The 20,036-nt window shown below is 29.9% G+C and overlaps 3 protein-coding genes across 5 annotated transcripts; all 3 read left to right on the top strand.

Moving 5' to 3' along the window:
• The first annotated feature begins 1,757 nt into the window (after positions 1-1,757).
• Positions 1,758-5,899, top strand: LOC123301080 (cleavage and polyadenylation specificity factor 73). The gene is made up of 13 exons (XM_044883808.1): positions 1,758-1,891; positions 2,051-2,114; positions 2,190-2,287; positions 2,638-2,944; positions 3,007-3,096; positions 3,152-3,302; positions 3,376-3,551; positions 3,652-3,957; positions 4,424-4,685; positions 4,748-4,935; positions 5,043-5,171; positions 5,583-5,705; positions 5,780-5,899. Exons 1-13 carry the CDS (start codon positions 1,821-1,823, stop codon positions 5,897-5,899), a joined length of 2,085 nt encoding a protein of 694 aa, XP_044739743.1. The 5' UTR covers positions 1,758-1,820.
• A 2,388-nt stretch (positions 5,900-8,287) lies between these two features.
• On the top strand, positions 8,288-10,604 carry LOC123301502 (3-ketoacyl-CoA thiolase, mitochondrial). The gene is made up of 7 exons (XM_044884265.1): positions 8,288-8,444; positions 8,508-8,806; positions 9,157-9,421; positions 9,542-9,717; positions 9,782-9,982; positions 10,152-10,306; positions 10,368-10,604. Exons 1-7 carry the CDS (start codon positions 8,426-8,428, stop codon positions 10,447-10,449), a joined length of 1,197 nt encoding a protein of 398 aa, XP_044740200.1. The 5' UTR covers positions 8,288-8,425; the 3' UTR covers positions 10,450-10,604.
• A 2,377-nt stretch (positions 10,605-12,981) lies between these two features.
• On the top strand, positions 12,982-17,924 carry LOC123301491 (E3 ubiquitin-protein ligase TRIM71). 3 transcript variants are annotated; one of them, XM_044884250.1, is made up of 2 exons: positions 12,982-13,109; positions 15,731-17,924. In XM_044884250.1, the coding sequence occupies exon 2, from the start codon at positions 15,732-15,734 to the stop codon at positions 17,865-17,867; it is 2,136 nt and encodes a 711-aa protein (XP_044740185.1). In that variant the 5' UTR covers positions 12,982-13,109; position 15,731; the 3' UTR covers positions 17,868-17,924. The 3 variants fall into 3 exon arrangements, with proteins under 3 accessions (XP_044740185.1, XP_044740183.1, XP_044740184.1); XM_044884248.1 differs by lacking the exon at positions 12,982-13,109 and adding an exon at positions 14,722-14,838; XM_044884249.1 differs by lacking the exon at positions 12,982-13,109 and adding an exon at positions 15,054-15,173.
• Positions 17,925-20,036: the final 2,112 nt, after the last annotated feature.

Consider the following 20,036-nt stretch of genomic DNA (forward strand, 5'->3'; position numbering starts at 1 on the left):
TCCTTTCAAGTTTTCGAATTAAATCCTCACAAATTTCTGTTATCTCCTATTTTTTTAGGCCATTGATTCACAAACTTATTTGACCTATCGCCCCCTTTTCAGAAAAAATATTACCCAGCGCCCCTGGATTTTAGAGTAAAAAAATATAGTAAAAAAAATTTAGACCAAGACTCAAGCAGGTATTTTTATAAAGTTTGAAAGCGTATCTACACGGGTTGCAAAATCTTTTGCAGAAAATCCAACAAAAGAACTGTAAAGCTTATTGATTAATTGTTTGTTCATTGTTGAAACAAAATGGACACTTTTGAATTTTAGAAATATTCGTAGTTACCAGATTCTTTTGGTGTCCAATCATAATACTAATAACTAACTTCAGAAGAATTACTATGGAAATATATAGCCCAAATTCTTTTAAATCTAAGAAAAAAATACTCCTCTATCGTGAAAAATTTTTTGCAATATTAATGGTCACGAAATAGTCTCAATATTTGTATTATACATGAGAAATTGCGGACACCTAAGGGAAACCTCCAATAAAATTAAGTGTATTAATAATAATCAGTTCTCTTTTAATTATTATTAAATTTTGGTTATTACCAGTGGCGTAATTCGCCTTGGAGGGGCCCTGTATCAAAATTAGTTGTGTGGCGCAAATGATGGGTAAAGATTTTTCACAAAAGAAATTGAAATGCTTGCATATATTTTAAAACCTAAAATCTTCGCAGATATTACCAATTATGACAATATTTCTATTGTCCAATAGACTTCTCAATTCCAAAAACTTGTGCGGACAATGATTTTTTTAAATTGAGTTATCAGCCACCAATGATGAAAGTACAATTTTTCATTATTAAAATAATAAAATATGAAGGTAATTTTCCCCGAAAATCGTACCACTTAAAGCCCAAGTCGTACCACCCATAGCTAATCTTAAACTAGCTGAATTGCTATTAAAATTTTTGTATGCGTTACGACCATCCACTAATAAAATTTGACTCGGACTGCTTTTTTTAGCCATGTACCTACATTTTATGAAATGTTCTTGCTATTTGACAAAAGGTTCTGATTTGAATTCTTTCAAATCATAATTACTCGAATGGCCTCAAACACTTTCTATTCTTAAATAAGACCAAATAAACGAGAAGAAAATAAGCATGCATCTAAAAATAACTTTATCATCATATTTTTTTCTGAATTTCCTAAAATGCCTTACAAATGATCAAGAAATTTTAATGAAAACAGTAAGTTTTTTTTTTTTTACGAAAGTCGATGGGTCCTTTATTTGTTCCTCTCTATTTGGACAATTAAAAAATGGAGTATAAGACTTAAGCTTTGGTAAGACTTGAGCAAGCTTCCACAAAATATAAATTCCATTAGAATATAAGATAAATTTTCTTTACAATTTTATCTGGTAATTATAGACATTAATTTTAAAACTTACGAGCGGTTGAATTTTATTATAAAGGTTTCTTCATGAAAGCACCAAATGTTTTTGAATTTCACAAAACTTAACCAACTCAAAAATTTTGATCATAATTAAAATTCGAGTAATTCCATCAAATCAAGAATCGGAAATTTAGAAATATCAAACTTATTGACATCTATTTTTATTTTAGCATACTATTGACTGTCGCCATCTATGGTAGAATGCCGAAACCTTTTACAAAGATAAACAGATCTCGTTCTTAACTATTACAACCACCATATGGAAATAATAATTTTACGTCGGAAATGTTAACCGGCATTTGGCAATTGACATTTTATGTTTAGATAAATAAAAAAAGCTGATTATTTAAATAACGAAATAAATATTTGATAAAATGTCAACAAAACGTAAACCAGAAACTCAAGTCCCTGCAGAAGAAAGCGATCACTTATTAATCAGACCTTTGTAGGTTTACTAATAATTTTAGCCTAATATAGAACCCAACATGATCAATATTTAACGATCCATTCCTTAACTGTTTGGATCCAGTCTATTTTTTGTAAATGAGTCTTTTTTTAATTGTATTTCGTCGAAGTTATTTTAATGTTTGATTCCTTTTTGCAGGGGTGCTGGTCAAGAAGTTGGGCGATCATGTATTATGTTAGAATTCAAAGGAAAGAAAATTATGGTAAACAATTATTAATTTCTACACTCAATTATAATGTCCTATATTATTTTTTAATTCCTTAATTTTGTATTGTAGTTAGATTGTGGGATACATCCTGGATTATCAGGCATGGATGCTTTACCGTTCGTTGATTTAATTGAGGCAGATGAAATTGATTTACTTCTTATTTCTCAGTTAGTATACTTTTTTTTTAATCAGTTTTAAACTTGAAGAATAAACTTGCTTGAATTGAAATAAACTTAAATTGAAATATTAGGATGAAGCTATACGTAAAAACCAGCTTCTCTAGCGTGAGACGTACTTAGATAAAAACTCTAAGACCCAGAATAGTTCGACTTAACTAACGAAACCTCATACACGCTGAACACACGATTGTGTCCGAAAATTATCACCCTTCATTTTCGATTTGTTTTACTTTATTTAACCATACTCCATCGTCAAATCGTGGTGCCACAGTTATCGTACTCTCCCCGTCAATTTTTTGCTCTACTAAATGTTCATAATATTTTACATATAATTTTAGTTTTCACTTGGATCACAGCGGAGCTCTGCCTTGGTTTTTATTAAAGACAAGCTTTAAGGGTCGATGTTTTATGACTCACGCTACGAAAGCTATATATCGTTGGTTATTATCAGATTATATAAAAGTTAGTAATATTTCAACTGAACAAATGTTGTACACAGAGTCTGACTTAGAAGCAAGTATGGATAAAATTGAAACTCTAAATTTTCACGAAGAAAAAGACGTGTTAGGCATAAAATTTTGGGCTTATAATGCTGGCCATGTTTTGGGAGCTGCTATGTTTATGATTGAAATAGCTGGAGTTAAAGTAAGCATAAATATAAACGGTAATAAAATTAGTGTAAAAATTTATTAATTATTTTTTTCAAGATTTTGTACACTGGTGATTTTTCCCGCCAAGAAGATCGGCATTTAATGGCAGCCGAAATTCCTACAGTTCATCCCGATGTTCTAATAACGGTAATATTATTTGGTGATATTTAAAATCTAGTTTCTAAATGGTTGGCTGTTTTAGGAATCTACATATGGTACTCATATACACGAAAAACGAGAAGAACGTGAAAGTCGATTTACAAATTTAGTTCATGATATTGTGAGTCGTGGTGGAAGATGTTTAATTCCAGTATTCGCTTTAGGGCGAGCTCAAGAGCTTCTCCTAATTTTAGGTAATGTGAAATATTTAAATAGTATAACGTATCCAATAGGGAATATTCATTTATTTTTTTTATAATTTTCTAGATGAATATTGGAGTCAACATCCTGAACTTCATGATGTTCCAATTTATTATGCATCAAGTTTAGCAAAAAAATGTATGGCTGTGTATCAAACGTATGTGAATGCCATGAATGAAAGAATTCGAAGGCAAATAGCTGTTAACAATCCATTTGTTTTCAAACACATATCCAACTTAAAGGTAAATTATTTTAGCTAAAATAATTTTGTAAAATTTATTATAACTGGCTGGTTATTTCCCGTAATAATTAATAAATAAATATTCTTATAATTTTTGGTAGGGAATTGATCATTTTGATGATGTTGGTCCATGTGTCGTTATGGCATCACCAGGTATGATGCAAAGTGGGTTATCAAGAGAATTATTCGAATCCTGGTGCACAGATCCTAAAAATGGAGTAATAATTGCTGGTTATTGCGTCGAAGGCACGTTAGCAAAAACAATTTTAAGCGAACCGGAAGAAATTACTACAATGACTGGACAAAAATTACCATTAAAATTATCAGTTGATTATATATCATTTTCAGCGCATACAGATTATCAGCAAACAAGTGAATTTATTAGGATTTTAAAACCACCACATGTGGTAAGATTTTCATAATTTTTAACGTATGAATCCATTTTAATTTTGTTTTTCCTAACACGCTTCTTCATACGTTAGATCGTTCATATATGATCTTTTAATGGATTATTTTTGGAAAAGAAATGTCAGAAATATTTTGTTGCATAGAAACATCGAAATAAGTTCAAAGAAGTCTTTTTTATAATATTCTTTTAGAATCTTTTTGGCCTTCTTTTTCATAATATTTATATACTTTTTAGAAAATTTATTGATTTATCGATAAACACGCCAATTTGAACCTTTTTTCACAAAATTACCATATTTTCTAAAAAAGCGAGGACCTTATCTAGGATTTGCTTTTTCTATATTACGGCCGCTACATACCACTAGCGTATCGAAGCTAAAGGCTTCTTAAGATTCCTTTATTTGATGAGTTCAGAACTACATTTTTTGCGAATATACATTGTAATTCACAAATAATTTTCAAAAGGTTTTGGTGCACGGAGAACAAAATGAAATGGGCCGATTAAAAGCTGCATTACAACGAGAATATGAAGACGATCCAAATTGTAGTATACAACTTCATAATCCTCGAAATACACATGCAGTTGAATTATATTTTCGAGGTGAAAAAACTGCAAAAGTAATGGGAAAATTAGCTATGGAGAAACCAGAATCTGGTCACAAATTATCGGGAATATTAGTAAAGCGTAATTTCAATTACCATATGTTAGCTCCTACAGATTTATCGAGTAAGTTATTTCCGTATCATAAAATTTGCATCATTTTACAAATTCTTTGCCTGTTTTTTTAGAATACACAGACATGAACATGAGTCAGATTATTCAACGACAGAGTGTTTATTATGGAGGATCATTGTCAGTATTAAGGCATTTAATTTGCCAATTAGCTGGTACAATTGAAACATTAGACGGTGAAAAGAAATTTAAAGTATTTAAAAATATTGAAGTTTCAATTGAAAATAAAATTGTGACCTTAGAGGTATGTATCAATTTTTAAACAATTAAATTTTGAAATTTAAAAGCTTGAGCATATACACAATTCTATTTTTTATGAGTTCTCCAAACAAACATTACTTACATTTTTAGTGGATTGCAAATCCTGTAAACGATATGTATGCAGATGCTGTTTTAACAGCTATTTTACAAGCAGAAAGTTTAGATGCCCCAACAAAACAATTAACAAGAGCAATTAAACTTGACAGAATGCATTTTAAGGTAAGTACACTGCGATAATAATTGTCTAAAAGTCTTTAAATATTGATATAGATGTTTAAATAAAAATCCGAAATTTGTTTTATGTATATTTCTTTTTAATTCAGGAAATTTTGCGATCAATTTTCTTCTATTTAATTTTTAGCTTGAGGGTGGGATCTGTCGCGTGTGTATTATATAGGTCTTTTGCAATTAGAGCCTGGCCGTCGAATAACCAAGTTATGATTTGTGTACCATGTTTTCTTGATAACAGCTACTACATGGCAAATTCAACGACCAATCTAGTTTCGAATGTCTTTTTAACTCTTACTTGAAAAATTTTACGGGTAGCATATAAGATATCCTCACTTCAGAAGCCGAAAATGTATACCTTGACTCGCGAAAGTTTATTTTAAAGTCATTATCTTTTCGCAGGAATGCTTAATTGAAATGTTGCAAGAAATGTTTGGAGAAGAATCTGTTCCTAAAATCTTTAAGGGTGAACGTTTACATGTGACAGTAGACGGAAAGAAAGCTAATATTGACTTAGTTAATATGGTATGTATAATTGTATATATATTAAAATTATATATCTCTTTGTGATTAATTATATTTATTATAACTTTTTTTAGGATGTAAGTTGTCCAGAAGATGAAATTTTTCAACAAATTGTACAAACTGCTGTCTCAAAGCTATATCAATCTTTAGCTCCACCAAAAATTGATCCAATTCCTACAGCGTCACAAACTTAATTTTAAATTTGTATTATTATTATTTTTTTAAATAAATATTTTTGGATAAAATTTAACAATGTTTATACCTAAATTAAAATTATTTGTGTAGCTATTCCTTTAAATTTATTAAATTGTATTCGTATTAGCGAATTGCCGAAAGAAATGGAGCTATTGCTCTTGTACTGATGATGGAATTTTGAAAAAATTTCTTCAAATGTATCTTAATCTAATCATTCTCGTTCGGTTACAATAACTCAAGTTTTAGTAAAGATATTTGAAAAAATATAAAAGATTTATAATTTTATATCCAGCTGTCCAGCTGATATCTCGAGAACCTTCACTTGGATCGATTTTTAAACGGTTTCATCGTTTTCTCTATGTGGATACGTATTATACAACTTACGATACGTAGGATACACCTACTAATTGTGCAATTAATAATAATAATCACCCGTAAATGTGTACAATAATACATTATTTTTTATTTAAATTGAATAATATGCAAAAAGATAAACATATTGTTTATGTTATAATATTGATGTTATCATCAAGTGAATAAATAATTTAAAAATATTACAGTTATTTGCAAAACTTATGATAAGAATAAAAACAATTAAACGATTAAATAAGGAATTTCATTAAATAAGAATTATTTGAGTAAGTCGAATTTTTTTACTATAGGTAAAGTTTTAAACCTGAATTACATTCGACCAAGTGAAAGTTCGATATTTTATAAAACGCATTACAGTTACTTTTAATTTCATTTCAACACTTAATTTAAGCGACTCATCTATGCAGGGTGTTGGGAAAACTTAGATATAGTTATTTTACAGTTTAAGGATCTGGTGTATAATTAATTAGATAATGCTTTTGTATCGTTTCTAAATTCTAAAAAGCAAAGTTGTTGAAAATGAAATTTACTGCAATATGATAGATATGCCTTTCTATTGATGGATATAAACAGCATAATGATATGCCTCTTTTAGCCAATCTTATCTATTCTAAGTTACTGGTTCTAAAAGCCAGCAAACTCAGAAAAATGTATTTTACGGAATAAGTCTTAACTCGAAGTTATTAGAAATTTTAAGTAAATAATTTTAAATGTCTATAATTAATATGAACATGAATTTTTCATGTCAAATTTGTTTTTAGTGTGGATTATCTTTCGAGTAAATGTGTTTTAATGTTTATAGTTAAACAATAAAATTCGTCATAAGATTATTTGAAGGCTGTAGATAATTTACGGTTTAATCGATAACGACAACTATTTTTGTTGTTGTATGTGAAAAGTTTGGAAATTTAAATGTATCTTTTGTCTCTTAATATCCCACATTAATCTCAATACTGAATTTATTCGAAGCTAAAATTATAATTTTAAGCATTACATCGAGGGAAAATAACCATAATCAAAATTTATGTTTATTGAATTGTTTTATGAACTCTGTACCGGACCTGTTTTCTTCTATTAAATAATATTCATTAAGATTTTATAAAATATAATGTAGACGAGCAAAATTTTACAAAAATTTTATCATACGATACGATCAAAGGTACAATTTGATAAATAAGGTTTGTGACTTTAAGGTTATAAACTTAATATAGACACCAAGCCCACAGCCCAAATTGAAAATAATTATAATAAGGTTTGAATAAAAATCAATCTTAATTTGATTTTCAATCAATTTTGGTACAATGAACAACAAACTTGTTATTGAACTTGATTGAGTAAACAATTTTTAATTGGATCGTTACAAATATCCTTTACATAACAAGTGAAAACAAACAATTGACTGAGTTAATTGTTGAAATACCATGCATAAATAATGTTGATTACTCTATCACATTGTACATACATATACAATTTATATAATATATACTATACAATTTACGCCTAATTTGCGCCCTCACGGGTAAACAGTGATGCTTACGAAAAAATGTTTCAAACAAAAGTTGTTTATTTTTGATAATTATTTTTTATATTTAAACTTTTGTTCTATCTCTAACGGTTTACAAGATGGGTCCTACGGACCCATAGGTCAAGTTCCAATTGACCTATGTTGCTCATTTACAAACTCGACCACACTTTTTACGTCCTGAGTACGCTGTAAAAATTTCAGCTTGATATCTTTTTTCGTTTTTGAGTTATCGTGCCCACAGACGGACGGGCGGGCGGACGGACAACCGGAAATGGACTAATTAGGTGATTTTATGAACACCTATACCAAAATTTTGTTCGTAGCATCAATATTTTTAAGCGTTACAAACTTGGGACTAAACTTAGTATACCTTGCATATTACATATATGCATAGTATAAAAATAACAGTGTATTCCATATGAGATTTGTTATGTACTAATGTAAATGGACTTTGGATCTTTTTTTATAGACCACCGTGTCTTTTCACCATTACTAAGTATATTTTACTCAAATAGTTGACTTTTGGACTAGTCAGAGATAAACAGTTTATGTAAATATATACTATAGAACAAATTTGTGTTAATTTATTTTTTGTGAAAACTTCGTCCATTTCACTACATATAAAAATATGGCTAGTTTAGCAAAAGGTATGATTTCTAATAATTTTTAAATAAATTAATTACTTGCTAATATGTAAATATCCTTTTAAGGTGTTTTCATCGTTGGAGCCAAACGTACTGCGTTTGGTACCATGGGAGGTGCCTTAAAAAATGCAACTCCAGCAGATATGCAAACAGCTGCTTCCAAAGCTGCATTAGCGTCAGCAAATCTTAAACCACAAGATGTTGATTCTGTCGTTGTTGGTAATGTATTACAAGTTTCTACAGGGGATGGAGCATTCGTTTCTCGCCATTCTGCATTAAAAGCTGGAATACCAAATGAAGTACCAGCTTTAACTATTAACAGATTATGTGGATCTGGATTCCAATCAATTGTCAATGGAGCTCAAGTTAGTTTTATAAAATTTAAAGGGAACCCAATCGCGATAAAAACGAATGACGAAAATTTAGGAATTTTTACTAACTAAACTATCAAAATTAATCAACTCACCTTGATATTCGTACAACAAATATTTAAAATTAATTTTTTAATTCACAAACTCTTATGAAATAAAACAATTAATACAAAAAAATTAGTGCTGTCATACAATTTTGAGAATAGAAATACTTTTCATATGAATATCAAGCTGAAATTGTATTAAAAAATTTGGTAGCTTGCTTTTTTAAAATTTGTTTTTAGCGACCTTGGGTCCTTAAAAATAAAAAATTAAAATTTTTTTACAAGCAATTGTTTCTGTAGGAAATTCAATGTGGTGCAGCAAACATTGTTTTAGCTGGTGGAACTGAAAATATGAGTTTGGCTCCATATGTAGTTAGAAATATTCGTTTTGGAACAATGTTGGGTGCACCTTACTCTTTTGAAGATTCTTTGTGGGTTGGTCTCACCGATAGTTATTGTAAAATGGCTATGGCACAAACCGCTGAAAAATTAGGAGAACAATATAATATTACAAAAGAGGAAGTTGACAACTATGCATTACGTTCACAACAATTATGGAAAGCAGGTTTGTTATACTTTTATGCAGCCCATTATTTCAAAACGGCGCCTCTTAGCCAAATATTGTTGTAAAAATAATAATAAATAAAATTCGCTACGGAATTCAATTTTAATTTGTTTGTTGTAGCTCAAGACGAAGGTCGTTTTAAAGCTGAAATTGCTCCATTAGAAATCAAAGTGAAAAAGCAAAATGTTTCATTTGAAGTCGATGAACATCCAAGGCCAAAAACTACATTAGAAGGTTTACAAAAACTTCCAACATTATTTAAGAAGAATGGATTAGTAACCGCCGGAACGGCTTCTGTAAGTTTCAAATATTGTAGCAATTATTGAAAATTCAAAATTTTAAAACATTATATTTTTGCAGGGAATCTGTGATGGAGCTGGTGCTGTTATTGTAGCTAGTGAATCTGCCGTTAAAGACAAAGGACTTAAACCACTTGCCCGATTAGTAGCGTACGCAACAGTTGGTGTAGACCCATCAATTATGGGTATTGGCCCTGCTCCAGCAATTGCTAAATTATTGAAAGTATCAGGAAAAAGTCTTAATGATATTGATCTTATCGAGGTATGTTATTTGTCAGAAAATTCCCTATGACCGATAATATAAACAAGCTTAAAATAGTAAAGCTCCGAATCCTAATTAAATACACATCCAGGACTTCGACCTTGCACACAGCTTCTAACAGAGGCCAACTCATACTGTTTGAATCTAATATATATTTTTTAATTTATAGATAAATGAAGCTTTTGCTGCTCAAACTTTATCTTGTGCTAAAGAATTAAAATTAGATATGAATAAATTAAACGTAAATGGAGGTGCAATTGCTTTAGGACATCCATTAGGTGCTTCAGGTTCAAGAATTACAGCTCACTTAGTACATGAACTCAAGTAAGAAACTTATTTCTAAAACTAAAACGATTTTATGTTACTTACAAAAATATGATTTCAGGCGTCGTGGAGGTAAATATGGTATTGGCAGTGCATGTATTGGAGGTGGTCAAGGAATTGCTCTTTTAATTGAAGCACTCTAAGTCATTATTTTATGGACGTATTCTGATTTGATTAAGGAATTGGCGTTTAAAATGTTTAATATCATTACAATTTTAAAGGAGTATTATGATATTCAATAATTTTAGGTCTTAATTTTTAAGTAATCGTATTTTCCAATTTTACATTTGTTATTGTTTTATTAAATTGTTTCATCCATCAACTTCGAATGTTTTATATAAAATGTATTTTTAAAATCAATATTAAATTTTTTTTAAATAAATTTTGATTTATTTATTTTTTTGGAAATTGATCACCGAATTCTTCAGTTATAAACTTCCATCAATGGCAATGTTAACAGTGATATGAGTTAAATTTTTCATCCTCTTTTGATATTTTCAAACCAGACTTTTTGACTCACGCTTAAGCAAGGAACTGTTAAATTTAAAGCATTTAGAGTGCATGTAAAGGACAACTCGTGTTTACTTTACTAATGCTGGGTTGCTTTTTTTTAGTAGGTAGCTATATAGTCCTTTAGAAGGGTGATATTCGTATAAAATTTCCAACCCCTCCTAGCTTTTGAAGGGCTAATTCAAATAGTTTCGTGTTTAGGACGAAAGACAATCGAATCTCAACTTCGACTCACACCCACTGCGGTGATTTGGTTTTAATCTGCAAATATAGCAAAAAAATAAATGAGTATAGGCATATTAATATTTTCACATTCATTTTAATTTTTTTTTTAACAAATGTCTGTGATAAATCTGATGGTTTTCAAATATTCGGAAAAAGTTAGATTTTCCCCTTTTGCACCCTTCATTTTTTAATGTCCTTTAAAAGGATTTTATCTATATATGCTTATGTTATACTATGCATTATTTTCAAAAAGATAACTTCTATTTTACGTAATTTATTTATAGTTGAATGCTATTTTCAATACACTTCTCTTTAATTATTTTTCAATAAAATAAATATTAAGAATACTCAAATTATTGCTTATTTATTAGCGAAACAATTTACAGATTTACAGTACCAAAAATTGTCTGTGAGCCCTCAAACCTCCATATACAAGAACAGAAGACTGTACTCCTTATGTATTAATTATTATCGATAAATATATTTATTTAAATTCGGGACTTCGGGAGAAAGCGCATTGATTACGAGCCTTTGAAAGATTGGAATGAAATTACCGTGACTTCTCGCACCGAAGGTTGTAACCTTTATATAGTTTGCAACATGTAAAAAATAGAGGATTGGAAATAGGTTGGAGGATAGGGAAAAGACTTTCTGCCTCATAATAACTCAACTGTTGATGGGAAGCTCAGAAATTGATTTGTGACCAAATATTATTTCCATTTTCAAATAAATAATGTGTTGTATCTCTGGCAAGCGAACGAAGAAGCGAACACTTCAGCTAGCGGTCTTGTGTGGTAGTTACAAAAAAAGGGTTCAAAATAAGCACTCAAAATTTTAATGCCATATTTTGTAAACCTTTCAGAGATAAAGATACACGACGTATATTTACTCAATATAAAAATTGTAAAGTGGAATGTATAATCTCAATAACATAGGCATGTGCATAGAGGTAAAAATTATCTAGTCAAAAAATATGCGTATGTATATATAGGGTGTTGCAAAAAGAACTTTGTGGTCAGTTTAATTTTATTTTTACTTTATGGGATTACAGTTTTTTAACGATGGCGTTTGGAAGAAGAAAAATCGCACATATTATTTAGCAAAAAACCATCTTCCAATTAAAAATCAACAATGAAATCGAGTCGAGTGAGTTTGATATCAGCATATTTGATGGAAATTCCCTTTTTCAGCCTTATTAAGGTTTTGCGCATATATAGAGTCCCTCCAAATTAAGCTAGAGAGTTGAAAATTTGTATATAGTTTCAGCGAATGTCACTGAAGTGCTTTTTATTGTGACCCCTTCAGAATTTGATTTATCAAATTGCCACCCCCACAATGACTGCGAATTGATCTAGGAAGTTTGAAATTAGAATGTGAGTGAAGTTAATGTCAAAGAAGTTCCTTTTGTGGATATTAACTTTCCAACACTCCCACCGTGTTTTTTATATCGAAATCTCTCACTGTCTTTTTTTATACCGCTTTATGCACCTCTACAGCCCCAACAAAATGACTTTGACAGTTAATATTAAGGAAATGCCTTTTCAGTGGCAAATTTTCAGCTCTCTCCCTTACCCTTTGTATGTAAATATTTCACGTGTTCAAATTTTTTTTTATGCCCAAAAATAGGTGAGGTCATGATTCTGCAATATCATTACCAAAAAATATATTGCTAAAATAAAATATTCTGTACACCCTATAGAATACACGCACTACACAATACCATAATAAATAAATATTAAATATAGAACTAACGTTTGTTATTGACAAAATACAACCCTTGTTATATTTTGCAGAAGTATTCCATCCCTCACAAGGGGGAACTTCAAATGTGTTCGTGTAAGAAGTAAGGGGTTGGTTTATAACTAGCGCTTGGGTGAATAACTGAGTCACACAGAATATGTTGCTATTACTATTCACCAAATTTAGTTCCTAACGTAGTGCCGTTTCGTTAAAATGTGTTAATTTAATACTTCGTTTACGTCTATTTTAGACGTTTAAAAACATTTCTTTTTTGGTTTTCTTATCTTTCAAAATTAAATGGTGTTTATATTCGTCTATTCGAATCCAGGTATGATTATTTTTTGTTAAAAATTTATTGTTTCTGGCAAGTAGAAATTTTTTTAATTCGGTTTATTTATCAAGGGTAATTTTTGCAGTAGATTTTTATTTTATGGATCCAAATTTTTTTGTTAGTTTCTATTATAATTTGTTTTTTTTTTTTTTTTTGGAGTTTGTTGTTTTTATTAAGTAGAAAAAAAGATTTTGTTTTGGATAACGGTGCAATGTAGTGTTCTTGCATTTTGTGACCTACCCTAACAGTCTACTTGTGAGGTAGTCTACGAAACGCATGCGTTTATTTCAAGGCTATTCTATATGTAACATCCTCCCTAATCATTATAAGTGTGTTTATATTTTGTATTCTTTTTTTCATCCCCAAAAATGTTTGTATATTAATTAAATTCAAAATATTGATTTTTTTTTCTTGTAATAACAACAGAAAGAATGTTTAATTATTCTTTCAGTAGCTTTTTATTTTAATGAAATGCTTTGTTCTTTTAATTTTGTTTGATGTTTGTAAATAAAAAAAATTAAATTAAGATAGATATTGTTCAAGCATCCCTTCTTGTATTTACGTCACATATATTTAAGATCTTACGACAGGGATGAAGTTATTGATGTAGGCTGGGCTACATGAGGGTTTGAATGCCAAATATTTTAATCAATACACATTTATAATAATTTTTAATGATTTGAAAAATCTTTTTACGTTATTTTTATGCCGGCAAAAATTTTATAATTTCTTAGCTGTAATTCATACTTTAATGCACTTTTGAAAATTTAAAAACTTATAATTCGAAAATTCAAAATAGCTTAAAATAATAGTTTGAATCTTTACTTCGGACTTGGGGGACGATGAAACCTCCATCATACATGGAGCTTACTTAAGCCTATAGATGCCTACAGGGAGTCAGTCAGTCAGATATAGAAAATTTCAGCCCAAAACTTTGCTTCCATCGACCCTGGGAGCAAACTCGACTGAGAAGCCGCGAGCAATTTGCGGTGCCTAAGGTCTGGGTAGAATTTTCTAGCTTCATTCGCTCAAAATAGCACCTTTGCAGGACATTAATTTTTTTTTAAGGAGGACACAGAGGATTGTTAAGCCTGGGTGCTAAGGATCCATTAGCAGTATCCCTCTTGTTGCTCTTAGTATAATTATTTCTCTTTAACTCAGACTTTCAGGTATCATTCTCTTTGCTCTCTCGCAAATTCTCAAGTAGTTTTTTGAAAGTTCCAAAAATTTCTGAAACATATTATGTTATACTCGTTCATCTTTTTACTCACTGCTATATATATGTATGTATAAATATATTTAGATAAACTTTAAGTTTTAACGATTGTCATTTTTGATACTTGCTAAGTGACTTCGATGTACTTTTTTTTGTAAAATCTCTGAATTTGTATTATTTTTTTTGAAAGTTCGCTAGTTCGCAAATAAAAGTTTGGATTATTTTGATTAAAAATCAAAGTTTCTATTATATGTATATTAGTTACTAGGCTACATTAATGTTCTCAAATGACACAAGTTTTTATTTAAAATTCAAAAATTATTTATTTATTATTATTACGGATTTCATTTTTGAGTAAATTTTATAGTGTTATTGTACACATTAGACGTGGAGTTTGATTTGTTAAATTGTTATGCAAATATACTGGAAATTATTTGATGATAAATATGCTTGGAAAACATTTATGATATCTTATTTATACTATTTGGAAATGGCAGCCACATTTGTTAGGTTCGTCTATTAATTACATTGTTCCAAGAATATTCTATAAGAAAGGTTTGCATTGGGACATAGGAATCTAAGACTTATTTTCTAAAACTCATTTTTCACATAAATATATTCTAATAATCATTTTCCTATTCAATTTTTCTAGAATTGATTGTATAAAAAACCGAAAAATTTAGCTTTCATTTGAATCGAATTGTTCAAATTTTCTAAATATTTATAATAATAAAAAATAAATAAATAAATTATTCTGAACAGTCTGAGGTGTAAATATAAAAATCAAAAAACGAAGGCATTCATCAACACTCAATTTGATTTTGAAATGTTTGAATTCTTAAATGGTAAAATTTTTGTAAAATTTCTTTTAAAATATTTTTTTTGGAAGTGCCATTCATGTATCCCGTATAGTTATTAAATTTATTTTCGTAATGAAAACAAATAAAGATAGAAAGTCCTAGAATAAGTTTCTTGAAAAATATTTTAGAATTAATGATCTTGAAAAATATGCCAATAAAATTTTTACTCAACTATCCAACCAAAACGACCTTTTCTTCATACCTAGCATTGATGCCAAAATTGTTCAGACATATTACTTAATTTCGAAGTAAGTAAATATTACCGACGTTAGTAAAGATATAGTCTCGTAGAGATCATTTTCTAGAAGGTTTTAAGAGGTGAATGATGGTGTCAAAGATATAGCTTAAAGTGGTACCCAACTTAGCTTGAAAAGTATTTGAAATAGGTTCATTAATGATTTCTAATCCATATTTTGAAGCGAAATTTCGGATACGCCTAAATAACTATAAATTAACACTTCAAAAATAGAAATATACGTTATATCTGAATGCACTTAACATAATTGATTAAAAAATTTATATTAAAAATTATTAATTTACAGGATGCCTCCAAGACCAATTGCTCCCGAATATTTTACGAATGCTTTATACACAAGTTCATCATTTTATCCTCTTCCCAGTGCAATGTCGTCGTGTCTAGGATCAAATTACGTGCCAACATCAACATTATCAATATCAACATCCTCACAAGAATCTGAACAAAGTTCAGTAGATGCATTTTTAAATGAGTTGTTGCAATCCGTCAATGTTGATGATGATGCAAATTCGTCACATGCATCATCTGGATCACCTGCACTCAATTCACTACCAAACAATAATGCAACACAAAAACAACAAAATGGTGGTAATCGATGTAATAATTGCCATAGACAAATTATACAATCACATAATGCGTCACCAAATCAAGAACTGCAACAGCAACATACCGGCCAATCGTTATGCGAGACATGTATGCAACAATTAAATGCAAAAGATCGCAAAAATGCCTCAATTATTAGCACAAGTAAACCATACGAAAATGGACAAAGAATACGCAATGGGAATAAGAATGGTAGTAATGCATCATCACCGCCAAATTTAGGCCTTTGCGATATTCATTGTGAACCAAAATTATTGTATTGTGAAACATGCATCGCGGGTTCTTGTGGTACATGTGCCATGAATGAGCATCGTGGACATTCTTTAGCATACATACAAGATGCTCTAGCTGGAGCACAATCAGCATGTTTGGCATTAATGGCTGATGCACGGACAGGAGCACAAGCTGTTAAAGAGTCGTTAGAATTAGGACAGCAAATGGCTGAAGCTGTTGAAGCGCGAGCAAATCGCGCAACAAGTGAAGTACGATCCACAATTCGACGTTTTGTTGCGGCAATCGAAGAACGTCAACGAGAATTAATCGGTCGAATTGAACGTGCGCGGCAGTTAAAAGGTCGAACATTACTAGTACAAATGGACGGTTTAAGATTAGCACTATCTCGATTGGCTCGCACTACAGATCTTCTAGGTGAAGCCTTAGAAAATTCCGCACCAATTGAAATATTATTAAAAAATGAAAAAGCTGCAGCTGAACTCCGAAAATTACGTAACTTACAAGTAAATTTAATACCACGTGAAAATGATTTTATCATGTATACCCCACCAGAACCGGGTTTATTACGAGCTGTGGCTACAATGGGTTGTGTACAAGCTAGTTCCGTAGCAGTAGCATTAGGCTCAACAACAGACCAACAACAATTAATATCGAATTTACCCTCTTCATCGCCAGCACCTAAAGGTCGCCCAATATTAGGGGCAAATGAGCATGTGGTTGTTCGACCACCAAATCAAAAGAGCTCGACAATTATATTTGGGGGTGAAGGTGATCAAATTGGTAAATTATGTCGCCCATGGGGTATTTGTTGTGATCGTAGTGGCAATATATTGATTGCAGATCGGAGTAATAATCGTATACAAGTGTTTCGTCCAGATGGTACATTTTTATTTAAGTTTGGATCTCACGGAAATCTACCTGGACAATTAGATCGCCCTGCTGGTATATGTTGCGACGCTTATGGTAGAATTGTTGTTGTTGATAAAGATAATCATCGTGTTCAAATTTTCATGTCTGACGGTACTTTCATTTTAACTTTTGGAGAAAAGGGTTGTAAAAATGGACAATTTAATTATCCATGGGATGTAGCATCTAATTCACAATCACAACTAGTTGTAGCTGATACACGTAACCATCGTATACAATTGTTTGGACCAGATGGTACATTTCTATCAAAATATGGTTTCGAAGGTGCCAGTCCCATGTGGAAGCATTTTGATTCACCGCGTGGTGTATGCTTTAGTCCAGATGGTCAAATTATTGTAACCGATTTTAATAATCATCGTCTAGTTGTTATTGATTCTGGATTTATACAAGCACGGTTTTTGGGTAGCGAAGGAACTGGTGATCGTCAATTTTTGCGACCACAAGGTGTAATATGTGATGATGATGGTAACTTTATTGTTGCCGATTCACGGAATAATCGTATACAAGTATTTGATCATAATGGTACCTTACTTTGGAAAGTTGGTACGGGTCCAGGAAGAGGTCCAAATGAAATAGATAGACCAAGTGGTGTTTGCGTTACATTAGGAGGTCGTATTGCTGTGATTGATTTTGGTAATCATCGTGTTGTAATTTTTTGATTAATGGTAAAAAAAAAGTTCGTTTTCTCATATTTCCCCCTATTTTCATCGACAGTCTGTACCTACTCTTAACTTTTTTCCATCTCACAATAATACAGTGTGTTCCTCTTCCTCAGGTAGATCATTATTAGAGCATTTTAAATGTGACATCCTTAAATATTTTTCTTTGTAAATTGGGTATTTTTGTTAATATTGTTGTAAGTTTTATATGTGCCAAAAGGTGAGACCTAAGTCTGATAATTTACAAATATATTAAGAAATATAATATGCTCGCTGTGAAATGTGAGCAAAAAATATATTTAAGCAAAAACTAAGAAAAAACACAAAATAAATGTATATTGATTGCGTTTTAATAATTTTTTTATTTTTATTTCAATGTTTTTAAAAGAAGTTTTCAATGCGCCCCGTTTTGGTACACACCAAAATCGAAAAAAAAGAATTTAGAAAATTTATTATTTTATTTTTCAATTATGTATACGCACGCATATATTTAAAAAAAAGGAAAACTTCAAAATTTTATTTCATAAAAAAAAAAAAATTAATTAACAAATATTATAAAAAGTAAATATTAGGTGTGTTTTAATTGCAGTTTATTTGCGATTAAAACGAAAAACAAAACTTAAAATAAATTTGGAAAATATGTAGGTAGGTCAAAAAATTAAAAATTTTGAAGAGATTGTTGGGTTTTGTTATACAGGATGTTTTTACACTTGATGCAAAAAAAGAATGAAAGCAATTTGAAAAAATTCTCAATGATTTCGTGTTTAAATAAAAAACGCTTCTTCATATTCTATGAATTTTCTTAAAAAACAATAGTTCTCGCATAAGAAATCAATGAAAATATCTGTATTTCACTTATTTTTTAATTTTCAAGTTAAAAAAACATTCTCTATACATTGCAATAAAAATTACTCGATGGAGTAAAAAAAATTGTGTTTTGGTAATTCACGTTCGGCTTGCAATTTTATAATGTAAAATATGTTTTTTGGTGTTTGAAATCAGCTTAAATTCAGCTTAAAACAATTGACAAAATATTTGTTATCAATTATGTGTCTACCAAATGATGTAAATAATAGAGAATTATCGCAATTGCCATGCAATTTTTTGCACCAAGCTAGTTCAAAGGTTAAACAACTTTTATTGAACCTAATCAAGTTAAAACGGGACTAAAGAAGTTTTACGTCACAAAACGAAATATAAATATGTTAATGAAATTGTGGATATACGGGAATTCAATATATTTGATCAGTAATTTTTCCCTTCGTACATACTTTTTTAAATTTATTTATATGAAATAAAGCAGTCACGACAATTCTCTAATATTTAAATATGTATTTTTTGAATATATAGGGTGTATGTTATTCGATGCACATAATTTGTTCATGCTCCCGTATACAAAGGTATATTCACTAGTCGATTCAGGAGCTTGCTGGAATAGGCAAACAATCTAGTTTGAATGTTTTTGTTTTTCTTATTCGTCTAAAGTTTACTTGAGAATACCAAAATATCATACATATTTGTGTATTTGACCGTCCAAGATATCCATCCTTGACTTGTTTTAAGCCTTGCAAAAATTTAGATTCTATTAAATAGTCAATTGTCTTAAGTTAATAACTATAAAATTGTATATTGAAAATAATTAATCTAGTAATTTGCAACGAAAAAGTGCAACAATTTAATACGGTTCCTACTTTTTATAAATGAATAATTGTAAATTATTCATTTTTTATTTTAGTTTAAAGAAATGTTTTATGTGAAGCAGTAGTGAGATTAAAAAAAAAGTTTTTTTAAAACTAATAATCCAGTGAAATAGAGCATTTATAATATGAATGTTTCGAGCTTTACTTTAAGAAAAGTTCTTTTTAATAGATAAACAGCATATATTTTTTAGAACTGTATATATGCATTAAATATATTAATTATTAAGCTTTAAATATTCATTGGGTACAAAACATAGTTAACGCCAGAAGTGGCAAATTTTCAACCTCACTCTATTAAAAATAATTCCGATTCAATACAAAATTTAGGCAATACTTTTACATGAATGATAAAATTATTAAATTAGATACAACTAAAGATAATGGAATATTAAATAAATAATATTAAACATTTTTTTATCTTACTAATAAAATGAATTAAATGAGAATTATATTAAATATTTTAGCGAGG

Source organism: Chrysoperla carnea, chromosome 5, assembly GCF_905475395.1.
Source record: "Chrysoperla carnea chromosome 5, inChrCarn1.1, whole genome shotgun sequence".
Taxonomy (NCBI): Eukaryota; Metazoa; Arthropoda; class Insecta; order Neuroptera; family Chrysopidae; genus Chrysoperla; species Chrysoperla carnea.

Bases quoted from the DNA above. Each gene is read 5' to 3' on its own strand.
- LOC123301502 (XM_044884265.1), top strand. The intron at 9,422-9,541 runs GTTTGTTATACT...TGTTTGTTGTAG, and splicing joins ACAACAATTATGGAAAGCAG to CTCAAGACGAAGGTCGTTTT. The intron at 9,718-9,781 runs GTAAGTTTCAAA...ATATTTTTGCAG, and splicing joins TAACCGCCGGAACGGCTTCT to GGAATCTGTGATGGAGCTGG.
- LOC123301080 (XM_044883808.1), top strand. From the start codon at position 1,821: ATGTCAACAAAACGTAAACCAGAAACTCAAGTCCCTGCAGAAGAAAGC. The intron at 3,303-3,375 runs GTAATGTGAAAT...ATAATTTTCTAG, and splicing joins AGAGCTTCTCCTAATTTTAG to ATGAATATTGGAGTCAACAT. The intron at 3,958-4,423 runs GTAAGATTTTCA...AATTTTCAAAAG, and splicing joins TTTTAAAACCACCACATGTG to GTTTTGGTGCACGGAGAACA.
- LOC123301491 (XM_044884248.1), top strand. From the start codon at position 14,741: ATGCAAATATACTGGAAATTATTTGATGATAAATATGCTTGGAAAACA. The intron at 14,839-15,730 runs GTTCGTCTATTA...ATTAATTTACAG, and splicing joins ATGGCAGCCACATTTGTTAG to GATGCCTCCAAGACCAATTG.